This window comes from Strongylocentrotus purpuratus, unplaced genomic scaffold, assembly GCF_000002235.5.
Source record: "Strongylocentrotus purpuratus isolate Spur 01 unplaced genomic scaffold, Spur_5.0 spur5_scaffold_15, whole genome shotgun sequence".
NCBI lineage: Eukaryota > Metazoa > Echinodermata > Echinoidea > Camarodonta > Strongylocentrotidae > Strongylocentrotus > Strongylocentrotus purpuratus.
Genome location: NW_022145600.1, coordinates 8,610,151 through 8,630,375, shown reverse-complemented (window position 1 = coordinate 8,630,375; position 20,225 = coordinate 8,610,151). Strand labels below are relative to the sequence as shown.

General features: G+C 36.1%; 2 protein-coding genes across 7 annotated transcripts in view; both read right to left on the bottom strand.

Moving 5' to 3' along the window:
• The window catches only part of LOC115918627 (B-cell linker protein-like), a 36,393-nt gene extending 23,855 nt beyond the window's left edge, over window positions 1-12,538 (bottom strand). The window contains exons 1-2 of the mRNA XM_030985508.1: window positions 12,492-12,538; window positions 8,203-8,270 (exon numbers count right to left, since the gene is read on the bottom strand). The gene's annotated coding sequence lies outside the window, so the exon portion shown is untranslated. The remainder of the gene's footprint in view (window positions 1-8,202; window positions 8,271-12,491) is intronic.
• An 859-nt stretch (window positions 12,539-13,397) lies between these two features.
• Window positions 13,398-20,225, bottom strand: part of LOC575645 — a 72,648-nt gene continuing 65,820 nt past the window's right edge. For 4 of the 6 annotated variants that reach the window (XM_030985502.1, XM_030985504.1, XM_030985505.1 and 1 more), the window contains 3 exons: window positions 17,840-17,914; window positions 17,355-17,384; window positions 13,398-13,484 (listed from right to left, as the gene is read on the bottom strand). In XM_030985502.1, coding sequence (XP_030841362.1) covers window positions 13,413-13,484; window positions 17,355-17,384; window positions 17,840-17,914 — 177 coding nt within the window. In that variant the 3' untranslated portion in view covers window positions 13,398-13,412. The remainder of the gene's footprint in view (window positions 13,485-17,354; window positions 17,385-17,839; window positions 17,915-20,225) is intronic. The other 2 variants (XM_030985503.1, XM_030985507.1) reach the window with 2 other exon arrangements.

The window sequence follows — 20,225 nt, the reverse complement described above, 5'->3', positions numbered from 1 at the left end:
ACTTAAAATATATCTTATTTCCAATGATCTTACATTGTATCAATACTCATATTACTTCTCAGTGCAATTTTGTTTAGGGTTGAGCAGTCTATATTCTTGTTTTTGGTTATGTTCTATTTTGTTTGCTTTTTGTTTTTTGTTTTTGTTATTGTTTATTCATCTATCATTATTTACAATTCTTTTACTAATGTTACTGTTTACGTGAATCTATGGGGGCTGTCCAGACAAACTCACTAGGATTTTTATACAGCAACCAAAATATAATAATGATGTCTACAGTAGTACATGTACTTCTATTTTGGGGGGCTACATTTCAAGCTGCCTGCCTGAAAATAACATTCTAAAATTTGTTTTGCATTGAACTCTATGTCAATTTATGGGGGCTCTTTTCTGATTTACGGGGGCTCTTTGGGGCATTTCTGGGGTTATTTTGCCCGAGCCCCCGTGTATTTTTTTTCACTGATATACACTGCATGTTGATGTTACTGTTTTTATTATGGAATTATGGAATTGAATAAATACTGAATTGAATTGAAAAATTACTGAATTGAATTGAAAAAATACTGAACTGAACTGAAAAGTTTAGCAAGTATGCAAAGTGAGAAGGAAAATCTGACTCTTTAAAAAGTGAAGAAAAACAATTTGTGAGAAAAAATACACTGGACAAGATATAAAATGAGTGGTAAATAAACCTCCTGAGAGCCAACCTCCCTCCCCCCCCCCCCCCCTCCCCCCACCTAATGTCCAAAAAAAAGAAAAAGTAGAAGAGGAACACAGGTAGAGATGGTGAGACAAAGGAAAAGGGGAGGACTTTATGACGAATAAGGGGATGCATGCACAACGCCTGTAAGCTTACATAACACCCAGCTAGCCCCAATAACCACCCCTAAATATGTAATCTGACTGAATGGCCAATTAACCTGAATTACTAGGATCAATGACACATAATAGAGAAGTGCTGGCACTAGACACAATATGACACAGGTCTTAACTTGAGTGGTTTATTAAAAATGGGCACAATTCCACACCTTTGATCTATTTTCATGAAAGAAACGTGTCAATTACTAGAATCTCCTTTATTTTTTCCATGATTATATTGTCTCACACGCACGTACCAACAATTGGGCAACAATTGAGCAAAAACAAAGCCAACAATAGAGCAAAAACAAAGCCAACAAAAGAATGATGTGTTTCAGAGATAATTTCAGATACATGTACTCCTACATATACCCTCAAAGTAAGCTGTATTGGTTTCTATTCTGGTTTAAACTAATTCTGTTAAAAGTACACATGCCCAACCCTATGAAATAGGGCAGACATCTTTAAGGATGAAGAAAAATATTCATCAAAACATTAAATACAGATTCACACCCCAGTACGACGAGGATATCTAATTAGAGCCTACAAACCCATTCCTTACTCACCCAAGCTGTAGATCAACGATTACATGCTTACATACACAGCCTAACAGTCGACTATGACATTCTGGTTTAAACTAATTCTGATAAATCTACATATTTCAAACCTATGAAATAGGGTAGACATCTTTAAAGATGAAGAAAAAAAATTCATCCAAATATTCAATACAGATTCACACCCCAGATTACATGCTTTAATACACAGCCTAACAATCGACTATGACAAGAGAAAACCATATCAAACCCTTTAGATAACCCCAAAATCGAAACAAGACAAAAACAGATTCATTCCTGTGATATCGCATCTGAAGGATTTTCGAAACTTTTCCACCATTTTGAAAAAAAGTTTGGGCACTGAGCACACTTCAAATTAGTTTTCATTGGTCTTTTTCTATACCTCCCAAGAACAAAAGTAACCTATATTAAGCCTATAGATGTGAACCTGAGAATTTAGTAGACAACAGGAGGACAACAGCAGATATCGTCAGTTTACAAGCAGAAGGGCATTCACAATAATAATAATAATAGGCATTTATATAGTGCCGTCTATCTAGACAATTCTATTCTGAGGCGCACAAGAAAAATAGAAAGAATGAGAGAGTTTGGATGAGTGTCATAGTGCCAAGTACAGGTATTGTTTTTAAAAAAAGATTTCAGCTTGGATTTAAAGGTCTCTAAGGAAGTTATTAGGGATGCCAGTTAGAATTGATCGGAGGGCCTGAAACTCACTTAGAATGAGCTGTTTTGTACACAAAAAAGCCTGGACTAAGGCCTGTAAATAACTCACCAGGGCCTGAATTCAGGCCTGAAAATTGGCATCCCTGAGAAATGATTCTCAAACTAAATGGTAAATTCTTCCAAAGAAATGGTGCTGCAGCTGAAAAAGCCCTTTCACCACAGGCTACTCGTGTCTTGGGGATCTTAAGAAGATGCTGGTGTGATGATCTAAGACTACGAGCTGGTGTATATTAAAGGCAAAACAAGGTACAGAGTTAACAACCTTCTGGTTATTAGCAGATGACAATTTCTCTCGTATTAGCGACTGTAGCATAATGAAACACCTACCAGAACCTGGAAGAACCTGATGTTTTGAGAAACAGAAGGTGGTTGATTGTAGATATATCCAGAGTGCACCTTCATTGTGATATCCAATTAAAATGCAAACTTCACCACCAAATGAAAGAATTCAAAACGTCCTAATGAAAAGGACTGGATGCTGACCCACTTTGGTTCTTCCCAAAGAAAGTTGAGAGTAGAGGTCACTGACGATTTCTTCACCCTTAACAGATAGCTAACCAAAGCTGAGAGTAGAGGTCACTGACGATTCCTTCACCCTTCACAGATAGCTAACCAGTGAACACAGTGCAGTGGCAGAATCAGAAACCGGGGCGGAGGGACCGGCGTGGGATGCTCGCATTGCGTCGACTGCTAGTATAAGTGGTGTGGAGGTCAAAACCAGAAGGTCGTCTGTACAGCACCACCTACGCACAGCACGCGCAAACACGTCAGCTTTTTCCTCTCCGGCTCTAGCTCTGTCATTCGGCATGGAAGTGGTGCGCCTGCTGCCTCATCGCTTTACAGGGAAGTGCTACGGAGTGACCGCATATCCTTTATCCAATTAGAGGCAAGATGACATGCCCTCCTAGTTGACTAATCAGACCGGCCAAAAAGGTGGGAAGGATTAGACGGGAACACACCAATATCTAGTCTCGTCGTTCGACACAGCCGGGCTGAACAATTACGTTGCAACAACTTTAAATTCTATCTAGAGAACACACCAATATCTAGTCTGGCCGTTAGACACAGCCGGGCTGAACAATTACGTTGCAACAACTTTATATGCTATCTAGAGAAAAGTATTGAAAGGAACCATCTAATTCAGAGTTATCCTGAATTGCCAAGTATTGAAATATAAATTCTCATATTTGGGGGATTGTTAGGTCTATCAAAGGAAAACTAAGTTAGGAAAACATGCTTAAATCCCCCCCCCCCCCCCCTCCAGACATCTTGTATTATGGTCTCGACTCCCAACTCCTATTATTTCATATTAAAATTCACATACTGTGTCAATTTGATTCATTTTGTGGATTTTTTTCGATCAGAATCAGGTTATGTCTTTAGACTCTATTTTATTTAAATAACTTTCATTAAACTGTTACAAGAACACTGAATGTAAGTACATGATGATTCTTTAAAAATAAACATTTCACACCCTAACTATAGATCAGTCTTGTGGCTGTAAAACGAATGGGTTAACAGATTCTGCATATCATCTCAAAGCTTGGCCTCTAAACCCACTGTTGGGTTTAAGGTTGAGGTCTAAATTTTCCTCTGTTAAATATGATTAAGACTCAGCATTGGGTTATAGGAGTTGGTAGAATGCAAGTTACACAGATTCTATTTTCAATATATTCTACAGCATAGCTTATAAGCCACTTGCTCAAAAGATATGCTCTAGTACACTAAAGGACCTCTGACCATACACTGGATCCGGGCTAACTCAGACCCGGGGAAAACTCGGCCCGCTGTAAAAACTGTCATTTTTGTCTTTTTACTCTAACCCTACCCCTTGTCCTAAGCCTAAACCTAACCTTAACCCTAAACCTAACCCTCAACCTAACCTAAACCTGCAAAAACTGACCGTTTTTGCAGCGGGCTGAGTTGTCCCGGGGTCCGAGTTAGCCCGACTCCCATACACTATAGCTAACCCTGATCAACCCTCAGTTAGACCCTCTCCTATATGTAATACTCAAATCACAACCCTAACCCTAACTCTATCTCTATAATCTTGATGCAATAAAGCCTAGCAGGAAAGGGGTTAACATCAATTAATTACATTATGTTGCAGATGAGCTTCCATGACAGACCACAGTCAATCGCCTTATATAGGGCAGGGATACGTGGACTAGTTTTAGATATACTTAGATAATGACTTCACTAGCTAGGGCACCTTTCGGTTTTGACATGTATGTACATGTAATCCCTTGATCGCCTTCAAAATCAGAAACTGTATATATCATATCCATAAGACAATTAAGTCTTTTAATTCCAGAATGTGATCTCAATATCTGTGGCCAGCTCATCACCAGACCGAATACTTGGCAGAGATTCCACGTGATCTGATTCATTTCATTCATAACTCCAAAATCTCAGAAGAACTCCAAAATTAGAGGCTGCGCGGACTCCCCCCACTACGGGTCGAGTCGTTAAATATAGTTCAGTTGATGTCTATCTGGCTTTGGACGGGAAGTACCTAGAATTATGCTCAGAATAATTTTGTTTTTCTTTCTTGGACTTGATTCAAGCGTCAAACCTTGAATCCAGCTAGCTGTTCAGGTAAAGATAGAGGACTGCATGGGAAAATAGCCAACAGGTTGTCCGTGGCCAAGCACTTCAGAAGTGGCAGCTTACAGGAAGGTTAGAATGGCTCCCCCCCCCCCCTCGTTTGTGTTTTTTTTTAAATCAACATACATGTATATCAAATATCACTCTTTTAGTTTCTATATCTTGAATTTAATACAAGTTTCTAAATATATTGGCTTTACGTATAGTTGATGTACGAAGGATGACAAATGTCATTGAAAACAATCTTTTATTAGTTACATGTATTTACAAAAACATTTTGAGGTACTAGAATTGTCAAAATCTAGCCCAGGGCCTCGATTTTCTTAAAATGTGTATTTTCTGGCTTGATGAAGATAGGTTTTGGTCCTCTCCAAGCCAAACAGTTTACAAATAATTATCATGTATAAACTTTTAAAAGAGTGAAAGAATAAAAAGCTAACACTTGAAATTTAAAACTTGAAAGTTACTTAATGACAAATTGTATTTGTAAACTAATGGGGTACAGCATCACATAAACTTGGAAAATGTTCAACATGACAAAACCTACTTACTCAATTTACTTGATCTGCCCTAATTAATAGTAGATTTACTAATTTTGAACAATAGAACAGAATATGTGTCAGGACATGAAAAACAATGGTTGAGTAATTTTAGGACCCTTAAAATTACCTCTGCACTAGCTGGCAGAACATAATTACGCGCAGTGATTCTGTTTGAACAAGTGAAATAGTTTGATCCAGGCCAGGGAATAAATATTCTAGACTAAATATTAACCAAACAAGCTCACATGTAATACACGACCTATTGAGAGAAGACATTGAAAGCATTCGCCCAAGGCTCATTATCTTGAGCATGTCTAAATTATTTTAATGCGAATTATTGAAATATAACGGTTTGTTGTATATTGATATAATTTATAAAACCACAAAGTGTCCTGTCTCTCATCCATGTCTGAAATAAAACTCCCCATCTTTTCCCCCCTATGCAGATCCTACCACACCTCTCCTACATTTCTCTGTATTGTCCAATATCCATGCTCGAACACTTACATGAGTCTTATTGCTTGTGGCCCTACTAAATTTGAAAGGACCCTCAATTTTTTGCAATCGCATCATTATGAGAAATAGAATAATCCCCGTTCTTGATCACATCCTCAAAATGACCCCGTTACAAAAAAGTTCATGTAAACCCCTCTATATATACACATGTATATCCCCTTACATCAAGAGCCTTGCCAGGTTCAATTGATAACCTGGTTTATATTAACTCTGGTTTGAATTTTCCTTCGCTACAGCTTACTTGCAGATGCTGTTTATACCTGTTTTCAGGATGTTCGAAATGCCCTACAGAGCAATGAAAGAGTGGAGACTTCCATGCGGACTAATTGAATTTGCCTGACAGCAAAAGGACTGAGAAAAGGAAAGTTATGGCTCCTCTCAGACAAAAGGAAGGATGGGGTAGGTATTTATAGGCCGGCCCTGATCTTGCGTGCATCTTTGGTATTTTACCGTCTTCCTGCACAAACATAAGCTTGACTCTGGCATGTGAAAGAAGGAGGGAATAATCAGGCCTGTCTTCATCAGCTCAAGATTGCCAAATAGTCCGCTATTTCTGATTTGGGAAATAATCTCAGAGTTACAAATCGCGTCCTCATCAGCTCGAGACTTGACCTCGATACTTGAAACTGGAGCTCAAGAAATTAGCTAGAGAGATTTCGCTCAGCGTTCATGCATAGTGCGAGATCTTCGGGCTGGTGAAAACTTATAGCGGGGTATATTGCAAACTAGCCCAAGATATCTTGAGATGATTATCTCGACCAAATATCCTGCTAATTGCAACTTCGGGCTGATGAAGACGCAAATTATCTGGATAATTTGCGATCAGGATAGTTCAAATAGCGGGATATTTGACGAAGTCTAGCTGATGAAAACAGGCCTATTGATGGGGTAGGGGGTTGCCAGGAGGGGGAGACGGTGTGGATATGGGGTACGTTCAAGTTGCACAAATGGTGTTTCAGAGAGTATATGGCATGGTTGCTGGGGTTATTCTTTTTGCAATTATTAAAAGGGAAAGGGAATACATGTATACTTGTGAGACAGATCAATGGTGGGGTAGAAAAAGTAGGACTTGGAGAGAATATGACAGAGAGAGAGATAGGAAAGAGAGAAACGAGCAGACAGCAATCTAGGCATGCATGATTCGAACTGGATCGGAAGTGACATTGATATATAGCTAAAATGTGTTTCACATGTATTTTAAGGGAAAAGGGACGACGATGCAAGACCTGAGAAAAATTTGGGCATGTTTGGACACGCGCTTACACTTACTTTTCTCGACATCGACCGTGCATCAAGATGGAATTGAAATTAAAACGCATACTTCGAACCAAGAATACATTGTAGGGTATAGAAACACATGGGAAATGCATGCATTTCAAAAATCGTTAAACGAACCGACATCTGACCTACCGTAATTAATGGTGTATAAACCGCCAACAAATTCAAAGTCGAGGGTGCGGTTTAAACACAGTACACCAAAAAAAAAAAATTTTAAATGGTGTTTTGATTTATTTCCCTCCACCTGGCGCTATGCCTGGCAATGTCTCCCAGCTCAGTAATCGGTGTGTTGAATCACCATTCGTAAAACTAGAACACTAAAATTTTTCTGTCATCTTGGTTTGAAATTAATCTTTCTGATAGATCTCAATATGTAGTTTATAATAATAATTCCTCAAATTTGTTTTCTATAACAAATGGTGTACCACAAGGTTCTATCTTAGGTACTCTATTGTTTTTAATTTACATTAATGATCTTACACATTCTTCTAAAAACGACATTGTTACTATAATTTGTGACAAGTTCACAAGCACAAATCAGCACCTTCAACTGCACCTCGATGTTAAATGAAAGTTCTTCCCCGCGTGGGTTTTCGGCAACAAAACAACAACAACAACAACAACTTTTTTTTTTCCCCCCTTCTTTTGGCCCCCAAAATAGGGGTGCGCCTTATACACAGAGATTTACGATACTTCGAACCAAGAATACATTGAAGGGTAGAAACACATGGGAAACGCATGCATTTCAAAAATCGTGAAATGAACTGACTTCTGACCTAGACATTAAATCAAAACATAATTAACAAGCCTTAACTACAGAAAGCAGTTCTTTTTTTTATTTTAAAGACCGTCATTACTACTGGGCCAGAAGGGATCCACACAGCAAGGTCACTGACAGGTGGCTATATCATTAACTCAGCTCTCATTTAACATAAGAAAAAGAGGATCATGGGGGACAAACAGGCACCGATTGGGGAAGTTTTCTATATAGAGGGAGCAAGTAGCTACAAGTAGGACAGTGTGCCTTTAAATCAAAACATAATTTACATACCACAACTACAGAGAGCAGTTCCTTTTCTTTTGTTAAAGAGTAGTGTACTTACGATTGGTGGCTGCCTAGATGAAGGTGCGGGTACATTGTTACTTGGATCATCAGGAATGTCATAGATTTCTATTGAATGAGAGATGAAGAGAGAAAGAGAGAGAGGGAGAGAGAGAGGAAGAGAGAGAGAGAGGGAGGGAGAGAGAGAGAGAGAGAGAACAATAATATATTGAAAATCCAGTACAAGAACAAAAGAGATTAATAATAACGGGCCGGGGCAACTTAGCAATTACCGAGCAATTCATACATGTATCAAATTCTGTGCATGCATCTATTTTGTGGAAGTTGCTTTTAACAGCAATGCGGAATATATCCGTTTCATGATGTAACTATGCAGGAAACTTACTTAAGCTTACAGGTATAAATGTTCTGTGGAAAAGAGTGAAGCCTCCCCCCAAAAATTACTTGTTAGGCAAAATAAATGCCTGGTCACGTGTACGCTCTCAACCAATCATTTGATTAGGATCCGCGTCATCATCTTATAAACACCTTTTAATAGACATGACAAATAGAAGACAGCTAGACCTTTTGGCCTTTAAATGTGAGAAACATGAACACTATTGAGGGTTCAGTGACACAAAGAAGGAACTCCAAATTTGCCAAAATGAATATTTGATATCAAAATGTTCAGAAAATGTGGGCTTTCCAGGAAACACAAAGACCCAACACCCCCATTGAAGTTACTGGCTAGTGAAACATAGACTTAACTCCTTAAGGCCCAAGTGCTCAGTGACACATAAACCAATTTTTCTCAAAATGGCCAAAATGGAGTTATGTCTTTGTGACACTGACCTCTCAATATGTGATAACAAGCCATTAACACTTAACACACAGCTGGGAATTAGAATCAAGTGGTAATAGCATCATTCATTCATCTCCAATAAATCTCTCTATGCTTCCAAGGTTCTGCAAATTTTGTATAAATAAATTTAAGAGTAACAGTTGAGCTTTGGGAAAGGTGAAATGAATTTGTTGTTGTTATTATTGAAATTAATGGCATTTTCCATTGTCGCTGGATGGTTTTCGCCGTAAATGAGAGTAAATGATGGCATGAATGGCCCGTCATATATAAGTCCAACTTAAAGTTGATCTTAGTTTTTGTGAAACACCCCCCAGGAGTGCCACATTTATTACCCCCATTTAGGCTTAATGTTGCACCATGTGTTAATAACACAGGGTATACAATTCAAAATGCATCATGCACTATTCAAAATCAGAATTCTATTAGACGTGTTTTTGTATAAATGTGAAAAGGGATCATCTACTTAATACAGGTTTTATCAAACTTTTAGTCATTAAAATCAAAGTCATATCTAATGTTTGTTTCTTTCTAAACTGTTTTTTACTATGTTCTATTATAATATCATTGGAAGGTTCAATTCAATTTAACATTCAGAGACTATATTTTCAAATTATAAGATGAGTAAGTTATTTGTAAGTTTCTACTTTTTTGTGGGGAACTATATTTTTTTTAAAGAAGACTTTTATCAAATCAATCTAAATTACAACAAACTTTCCTCAAGGCAATTCATCCCTAAGATGTCTGTACTAGCAAAAGTCAAATCATGTCCCTTTTTTTCCCTTTTACTTTTACACATTTTTGGGGAAAACTTGAGGTTTAATTCAGATTTTAATTCATCTAATCTATTAAATGTTCATATTTACATACAATGGATAATTGTCAAACAATGCAATACAAACTAAAAATTATATTAATGAACAATGGAATCATGTTTTGATCTAGATATGTCTAATCTCTCTTTCGTTTTTAAATCACACAACGAAGTAGTTAATCCCGTTGTATTACAGGGTCAACTACAAAACCTATTTCCAATAAACCTTACTGAATTTGCTATAATACATACATGTAGCTTGTCATTCACTTTTATTATATGACAGCAAATTAGTCATTGTGGGATTGGAATCGATCCTGAAACACACTTGAAATCCCAGTAATTTGAATTTCAATTTAATTATGCGTTGTTCTGACCAAATCAAATTATAGTTGATAGGGGTCCCAGCGTATAAGCATGGATCATCTGATCTACTTGCTAGTTGCACCCTCTATATAGCAAACAATGCCTAATCGGGGACCATTGGTCCCCCATGGTCCCCTTTTTTCCTATGTCAAATGAGAGCTGATTTGATGAGATAACCACCTGTCAGTGACCATGCAGGGAGGTCTAATCCCTCCTGCCAAACTAGTGCAGATAGGCTTTAAAAGAGGAAGTCCACCCTGAAATTACTTTGGTTTTATTAAAAGCAGAAAAATGAGATAAACAAACGAGAAAATGCTTGAGCAATATCTGATTAAAAATAGAAAAGTTATGAATATTTGAAGTTGTCATCAGTGAAACACAAATTGACTGTGATGTTTCTTGCGAGCTCCTCTCCAATTTGCTCTTTACAGAAAATGTCATAAACTCTCATTTTCTCAGTTATTGATGGCATAATAGATTTGTATCATACAGGGATTGTATAAAAACATATTTGCAATAAGGTGAATGTATGATTGAATGTTTTCTTAAAGGGAAAATGTATTAAAAAAATATTAAAAACAATTTTTTTTTTAGATTTTTTTTTTTAGTACAGGGCGATTGGAAAGGAGCTCGCAAGATACGTTACAAAGAAGCCAATTTGTGTTTGATTGATCAACCGTCATAGGTTCCTAACTTTCTTAGTTTTTATCAGTTTTTGCTCAAACTTTTACTGACATGTTTCTCTCCTTCTTTCCTGCTTCAATCAACACCAACTTAATATCAGGTTGGACTTCCCAAAAATGAAACATTGCATATATATGGTAGCTAGTCACATGATTCCATCATCGATCATATGGGTCCCAGTATCACCGTTTTTTAAATTTTTTATACTTTGGTTTCTCAACTAGTATTTATTGTCTGTTAATTCAGAAATTACATCATGACATCGAGTAATCTATTTATGATGATATATTGAGCCGTAAATGAAATTGGATTCGTACCGAGATTACCTTTAACCCTGTTTTTAGTGATGACCCAATCAGGTTTAATGACACCATAATCTTGCTACCAATCATTAACACTCATTTCCTTTATGGCCTGTCCTCATTAGGCGTGTCTGCACTATCTCGAGATTGCCAAATATCCAGCTATTTGAACTATCCCGATCGCAAACTATCCAGCTAATTTGCGTCTTCATTAGAACGAAGTAGCAAATTAGCTGGATAGTTGGTCGGGATAATATCCCAAGATATCTCAGTCTAGTTTGCGGTTTTCCGTGCTTACTCGAGGTCAGTGGTTGTACTAGCGCGCTGAGCGGTATAGATCGCATGTGCGAACCGGAAATCGTTGTGCATGATGGGATCGGGATATTTGACTCCGGACTTCGGTCTAATGAAGACGGTCGCAAACTATCCCGCTAGTTCGGAAATAGTGGGATATTTTGCAAACTAGACCGAGATATCTTGGGATATTATCCCGACCAACTATCCAGCTAATTTGCTACTTCGTTCTAATGAAGACGCAAATAGCTGGATAGTTTGCGATCGGGATAGTTCAAATAGCTGGATATTTGGCAATCTCGAGATAGTGAAGACGGGCCTATTGGCCTGAGTTTGCCGAATAACCGGCTATTTTAACTATCCCGATTAGCCAGTTAATTTGCTCCTTCGTCAGCCCGCAGTTGCAATTAGTGGGATATTTGGTCATGAAAATATCCTGAGAAATATTGGTCTTGTTCCCAAGATATCCCGCTACTTGGAAACTAGTGGGCTAATTGCGCCCGTCCGAGCTACTTTGTGATGAGCGCATCGGTCTGGTGAAGTCTGGTGAATTTCAAACTTCGGGATAATATCCCCAGTCTGAAAATAGCAGGCTATTTGGCAAACTCGAACTGATGAAGACAGGCCTTTATCGGGTTGTACCTATCCATCACTCTGGTTTACCCTAACCTTGGCAGATCAGGGGTGGGGACAGGAGTATCGGGAGGGGAAGGAGATGTCGGATGGGGTAGGGTGTGTGTCAGGTGGGGTAGGGGGTGTCGCATGAGGGGCAAGAGCTACTCACTGCATACAACAAAAGCAAGAGGCACTTTTGGGAGTGCTAATTTTTGGGAGTAAAACAAGGAGCTAAAATAACAATTCAGACTAGTGCCCCCTTCTACAGATTTTTTGCATATTAGAGGGTTAGTACAGTAGAAGGAATGTAATAAATAACATTTCATACAAAAATTACAGAGTTTTTTCATCAACCTTCAACGATGTTACCGAGTCACTTTAAGAAGATGCAATCCCCCAAATATATCCAAACTCACCATCATCATGTGCATCGTTCTCTGGGACATCATAAGTATCATCTTCTTCTGCACAAAAAAAAGCAAAATAAATTCAAAATCTACTCAAGAATGTTGTTTACATGAAGCCAAAGCACAGAAAGCCTTATTATGGAGTGATGAATGGTCATGCCATTCTGATCTATAAAAACATCCACTTTTTATTACAGGGGTATTTGTCATGAAGTATACAGAGATAAAAATCAAAGACAAAATGCCACAGAACAGGTACATACAAGTATGTGCATCTTTAGCACACTTTCCTATATGTCAGTGTTCATTTATTTCTGTTCCTCAGATAATTAATATGTCAGCATCTTATAATGTTTAGACAAATAACTTGTTGTTGTTCTTGAAACTCTAAAAGAGTACATAAATTGTTTAGTTGGGTGATATAAAACAATGTTTCTATAAAAAATGACTGATGTACAAAAGAGCGCTACGATTGCAAGGCTAGCTTGCCTCACACATATATGTTTGTGATAAATGCTTGTTGTCGCTGCAAGGGTATAAACAAAGGAAACGCTCTCAGCGGTCTCGCCTGCATTACGCAATTCGATATGATGAATAATTGAGGTTGGGACATTATTTATAGGCAGGGTGGCCCGTTAGCTGAATTAAACCTTTGGTTAAGTTTGATGTTGATGCCACAACATAGTATATATTTGTTGACCTGAAATAACCTTTGACCTTAACTTAGTGACCTGAAATTCTACTCATTTGATTGGGGATAATTGATAACTCTTCAGTTTAAGTTTCATTAAATAAGAACTTATACTTTCAAAATTATATTCAAAGTTAAAAAAATTAACCTTAGGTTTAGTTTTTGATGTTGACGCTGCCGTCATCGGAAAAGCGGAGCCTATGTCTCGCTTTTTGCTACGCAGGCGAGACAAAAAATGGTTAATTCCAGCAGTTAAACAAATAAGAAATGAAACTACCTGCAGGGGCCAAGTAGAGGTCACTGTCATGTTCCTGCGGAGTTAGGAGCAAAGTGAGAAAATGAGAGAACATTTAAAGTTTATGATGACATAATTACAAATAAGGGGTTTTATCTCTTTTTTTAATAAATGCATCCACTAAACATCCTATAAAGCACATGATACCATCATAAAAAGAATGGAAAAATATCACAATTCTCAGTTGTATAATATGCAAGAAAAAGTAGCCAAAAACAAGATGCATTTTTAGGAAGGATTAAAGGAAGGAAAACAGAACTTAGGTCAGAAAATGTTCATGATGCAAAATATTTCAGCCAAAACATACATTGTGTTTAAGTGTGAATTATACAATGCAGGTGCAATTTGGCAAGAGAATGGTTAGTACTGCAAGGAAGGAAAATTGCACAATTAGATGGGAGAGAGTTTTATAGGCAAGATGCAAGGTGATGGGGCATAAGAGGAACCCCTGTTGACAAAAGGTCCCTCACAGTGCAAAAAATACACGGGCTCAGGGCTAATTTGACCCCGAAATGCCCAAAAGAGCCCCCGAAAATTAGAAAAGAGCCCCCGTAAATTTGCATAGAGTCCAATGCAATTTTTTTTTTAGAGTGTTATTTTTATGCAGGCAAGCTTTTTCCCCCGAAAAATAAATATGATTTTTTTTCCCCTCAATTGGATGATCAGGAGCTTGAAAATGTAAAAAAACACATTTTTGTAAGATGCAGGTTTTGGTTACGAGTACATTCTGGAGATTACATCAGCAAGTTGATCAATAAAACATAAGAATTTCACTAGGATTGAACTTGTGAGTCTTGACACTTCTGAAGTCCCATTTATTTTGTTAACAGACTTCGGATTGTATTGACTCACCTGGGCACCATTGCATAAAACATTGATGGTAAGTTTGCCATCAATGGTAACTAAAGTGGAAACCTTGATTTTGATTGGCTGTTGAGCCCTGTTACCATGGTAATTGCCATTGATGGCAAAGTTACCATCAATGGTAATGCAACGGCCCCCAGTGGTCGTTTTTAAGTGATATGTTTTTTTTTCTTCTTTCTTGTTCTCTTTTAAAAACTAAATCAAGACATTGATTGTCAAAAGATCAAGACAAGAAGAGGCTTGCTGTAACTCACCAAGTTATGTTATTTCTCATTAAACTTTGATCACACAGAACAGAAAAAAAAATGTTGCAGATTTGACTTTTTTGCGTTTAAAAGAAAGGAAAATAGACAACTTTTTTTCTAAGTAAGAAAGGCTTTGACCAAGGCTTTACACTTTTCCCCAGAAACCTGATGGTGGTTCACAGTAGATGACCCTACTAATTTCTCAATAGCTTTATTTCAATGTATGGAAATTGAATTTCCAAAGAGAAAATAAATGTATGCACATACATGTAAGTACAACACATCTAACTTGAGCTAATTCTTAATAATTTACATTCACTTGAGGCTATTCATACCCGGACACCCGATGGGGCTATTCACTCATTCTCTACTGCACAATTGGGTATTGCCTTATGCCTTATACACATAACACAATGGCTGTATTTTCTTACTCTTCCACCTGTTACAGATAATATAACCCTATTGCGACAATCCTTCCACATTTTGTGCTTTGGCTCAATATCTTTTGCTTAAAAAAGCTTTAAAATCCTCAAATTGGCAGCAAATTTCTTTAATTGAAAAAGAATATTGCAAAAACAATGATGATTGGTTTAAAAAATATAACCTGAACCTCTGAATCAATTTTTTCTCCTTTCAATGAAATATCTCCAGACCTCCATTATAATTCAGCAAATGAAAGTAATACTATAAATCACGGTAAATAATAGTTACAAATTAAATCCTTTTCGCCACTAGGAAGATACAATTATAATTGAGCAAGCTTTTTATCCAGAATACTTGTGTATTATTTCTTAACATAAAAGGGAATAGCAAACTGTGCACACGCTTCCTTTTCATATCGTCGCTGTTTTCACGAAGTGACGGTAATGAAAAAAAAATGCATTCACTTTGCGTTACGATTTTCCTCACTACCGTCACTTCGTGAAAATAGGGACGATATCATGAACTAAAATAAGCCAAATTTAGAGCTTAAATAAAAATTATCATTACATAATTAGTATTATTGGACATTTCTAGCTAGCTAAATTCACAAATCAATTTTTTTTCCCCCTTCAATCCAGGCATTGCTTGATGCAATTCTCCCTATTCCCATCAGCTGTCTCTGCCCACATTCCTCAAAATCTGGAAACTTAATAATTGCCTATTCCCTACCCCTACGGCATTCTTCATATGCATTTCCAATAGATAAGAAGATATTTATATTTTCCGCTCAGACCAGCGCATTTCTCTACATTCTGTAAATCTCCTCTCATCCGCTGATCTAACTAAAATTATAGAAAATGGGGTTTTACACAGTTTAGGGGTGTCTGCCATGGTAATTAATTGCTTCCAGACTAATTAGATGTCTGCAGAAGAGATATTTATGATTCAGCTGATGAGTGGAGTGTTCAAAAAAATTGTTCACACTTTTTCTCCAATGACTCCATAGAACTCATATATATCTGAAATGTTTGCTATATCTTCTTTATTTTAGAAGGGGGCCTAGCAATTTTGCATCAATTTATTAAAAGTTACATGTACATGTCTTAATTACTTTTTTCCTGATATCAAATTTCCCTCATTTTTCAATTTCAACATGTATTTATTCAATTCTTAAGTTAACGTAGACAAATGAGTAAGATCTAATCTTTTTTAAAACATGAAATGGATACGCTGACGGGACAGCTCTTAATGAGAAAGTGCACATAGCTGCTTCTTTTCTTTTTTTTCACTATACTTTAAGAAAGAATCTACAAGCACATACATTGAATATAATGTAATGTAAGCCAACCGCATAGAAAAATAGTGAGACACTCGGTGAAAAAAAATAACGCACGATGATATACATGGCAACATGAATATATATCTAAATCTAAAAAAGCAACTGTTTAACATTATGGAGCATAATCTATAACATTTGTGCAAAATTGATGGAATATAATTCAAAGTAGCCTAAAAAATTCATACAGCATCGTGCATCCCCGGCTTAAACCCTGAAGAGCATTAATTTTATCCAAGGATAAAACATATATATATATATATATATATATATATATATCAATCTATTTTAAAAAAAACTTTTGTATGCATTCTTGCAAGATTATGGAGCATAATTTATAAAAATTTGTGCAAAATTGCTGGAATAAAATGTAAGGTAACCTAAAAAAAATCATACAGCATCGTGAATCCAAGGCTTAAAACCTGAAGAGCATTAATTTTATCAAAAGATAAAACATATATATATATATATATATATATATATATATATATATATATATATATAAAGTAATCTATAATAAAACTGTATTCTATACGTGAGCAAAATTTATACATATTTGTGCCAAATTGCTTGATTAAAGTTTGAAGTAATCTAAAGCATTCATACAGCCTCATCCTTTTAAACCTGCTTAGAACCCGAAGAGCATTACTTTCATCCAAAGATAAAACAAATTAATGCCTTCTGACTCCTAGCATATAAAAATAGGACAGCTAAGTCTCTTTCTATAAATAATGCATAAAAGCTGCGTAACATAGAAGTATATACATGTAATTTATAACAACAACAAAAGACATAAAAGAAACAAAGAAACCGTTACAGGAAATTAAGGCATTTGAGGAAAAAGCAAAGCAAAGGAATTTGAAAATATTTCTACATTGAAAAATCAGTTGCAAAGAAACAGCCCTTTTACAGTAATTGAAACCAATTTGCTATATATCTAATTGAATTTTTCAAGACGAATAGTCAAATATATCTTTATATGTCTTTATATATATATATATATATTTTTTTTACTCACAGTGTCATATGCAGGCATAGTGTTTCTCTTCTACGGTGGAATAATAAGTAGATTGCAGTTTTAAAATAAAAATCACACCAGTCCAGAGGATATATAGATAGGCTCAGTTTTCCTCAGTACAGAAAGGACTCTTTACCATATATCAACTTTCATCATCTACATCTATAATAAAAAGGTACTATTTAACTCTTTCCTTACAAAATTCAAATCACTAAAACAAACAAAAAGGCACTAAAACTATATATTTCTACAAGCACGACCCTAAATATTAGCCAAAATAAATTCAATAGACTCTCTGCTTTTATTTTTAAACACATTTTAAAATCTTTGAAATATATTTAGATGTTTGAATAAATAAAAAAAAAGGAGTTATATGCAGCCCTGCACATCAACAGGAATCAACTTATATTTGGATGTCACTCGACCTTTAACACCCTTCTGGCTCTCAAAAGACCATACTTTTTTTGAAATAGATAGAACATCACCTGATCTTGACTGACAGGGGTGCGAGGTATTTTACTGACAGCCCTCTCACTCATTCTACGCATGAGGCCCTTTTGCTGGAGGAAAATAAATGGACATGCGAAGAAAACAAATATTATAAAGACGAATATTAACACATGCAAAAATGGATCCACAGACACAAAGTGCCTTTTGAAAAAGTTATATTTCCTTCAGTCGTGATATTATACTGGTTATATGCCGTTATTTTAACGTTTTATAAATGGCCCAAGAAAAATTTTAATTAGAAGAAGTTTGTTTCATGAGGGGCATGTAACTAACTACAACTTACTAACAACTACAAAATGAATTTAACCTGGCAAATTATGGTAATTTCATTTAAAAATAGCATTATCAGTGACCTTTCTTGGTCCAATTAGTTTCCCCAAGACTGTATGTATATTACAATGAGGCAATGTATTATGGATTCTGATTAAGTTGTTCTGAAATGAGAATTTAGCCAGTAAAATAAAGTGAATAACAAAATGACTAGGAACTATAACATTAACATGTAAATGACTATTAGATGTACTTGAAAAAGTATTATTGAAACATATAGTGATGGAACATGAAGTATTGAAAAGTAGAGAAGAAACATTTATCATTCAAACATAGCCTTTAGAACAATGCAACTATCATCTCTATTATTAGTTGTACTGCCATCTAGAGTTGACATATATACATGTACTGTATGACTCCCACTACAGTGCGTCTCAGAAAAAATGAAACCGTGAATTATCAATGTTTTATCATAACTTAATCACAATTATAATTGATAAATGACACATATTTGTAAAGCTTAGATCCTCCTCTTTTATTTGATGCAACTCATATGATGCATATTTCACACACGAGTGATTAAAAACAATTTGAAGAGAGGGTACCAAAAAGTCATTTGGTGGGTGGTATCTGAATTTCAAAGAGAAAAATCACATTTCAAGAAAGTTCATTTTCTGCCCTTTTATATGACACCTCAATCAGGAAAAAACAGCCAGGAATAACAAAGTTCTGTTTGTTTACTAAAAATGATGCTTGCATTTCCATAATTCGATTAAACAAATTCGCTTTTCACTGGCTGTCTGTCATTTCAACAAACAGAGTTGACAAAAGACCTAACTCCGTTTCATTGACGATCAGCCATGCTTTTAGTCTTTCATCTTCTTTGTGCAAGATGTGAACCAAATGTGAATCTTTAGGATATGATTCTAGTAAAAAAATGTACTAATCTTCATCAGGCTTAATATAAGCTACATTCTCATTCGGATATGTTAAGAAATTGTTCTAATTCACGAACGTCACCAACAATTACCCCTTTGGCGTTCTGGACGCATCTCTTAGTGCCACAAGGTTTAAAGGTACCTTGTAAACTTAATTTGTATTAATACAGGTACAAGATGAGGGGTCAATAGCGACTTTTAGATTTGCATGGACTGATACGTGCGATGTCCATTCAAGATAGTGCATTAAAAGGACGTCGATCGTAGCAATCCCCATTGCCTTCGTGCAAATCTAAAAGTACCTATTGTTTGGTGTGCTATGGGAACACAACTACCTGTAAGCATTCAAACTCTGATAGGAAAGCATGCACACATTCACATTCACTCGACAAATACAAGCTAAATCTCTTTGACAATACATGCTTGCAACACATGCACAATGCATGCTTTAAAGGGCAATCCAACCCTTAATTATAAGTGTATTTCGTCCCTATTTTCACGAAGTGCCAGTAGTGAGGAAAATCGCATACAATTTGCGTGCAGATTTTCCTAACTACCCTCACTTTGTGAAAACAGGAAACGATAATGAATTAAGGCAGAAAAACAACAGAAACAGAATGGTAAAAGTTTGAAATACATTGGACTAATATGAAGAGAGTTATGATAGAATGTCCGAAATGTAAGATCACTGTAACTATATTTTATTAGTAGATTGTGATGTAGTCACAGGCAACTATCCTGTTTGTCATGTACCCCTATATATCATAGGTCCTATACAAATAAAAGACTCTCCCAAGTCATATATTTTGGAAAAATATGACATTTACTCATTTAAGTGTTGGAACAAATAGGAAAGTAGTCCGGCACTATACATCACAGAGATGTTACTGATTCAGCCAATTTTAATGTTATCATTTCGCAGACTATAAACACAGTTACAATATCAATCTATTATAATTTTACAGACTAAAAACAGTATGGATCAGGCATCAAAAACATAGTTATATACATGTACAGGTACATTGTACACTTAAGTCAAACACTGTATTAAACCAAACAAATGAAAGCTTTATTCAACTTGTTAAATAATTACCCGATGATTTGCCCTCTTTCGCTTTTCCTGCACCTCAAGCGCACATCCCATCAGAGTGTG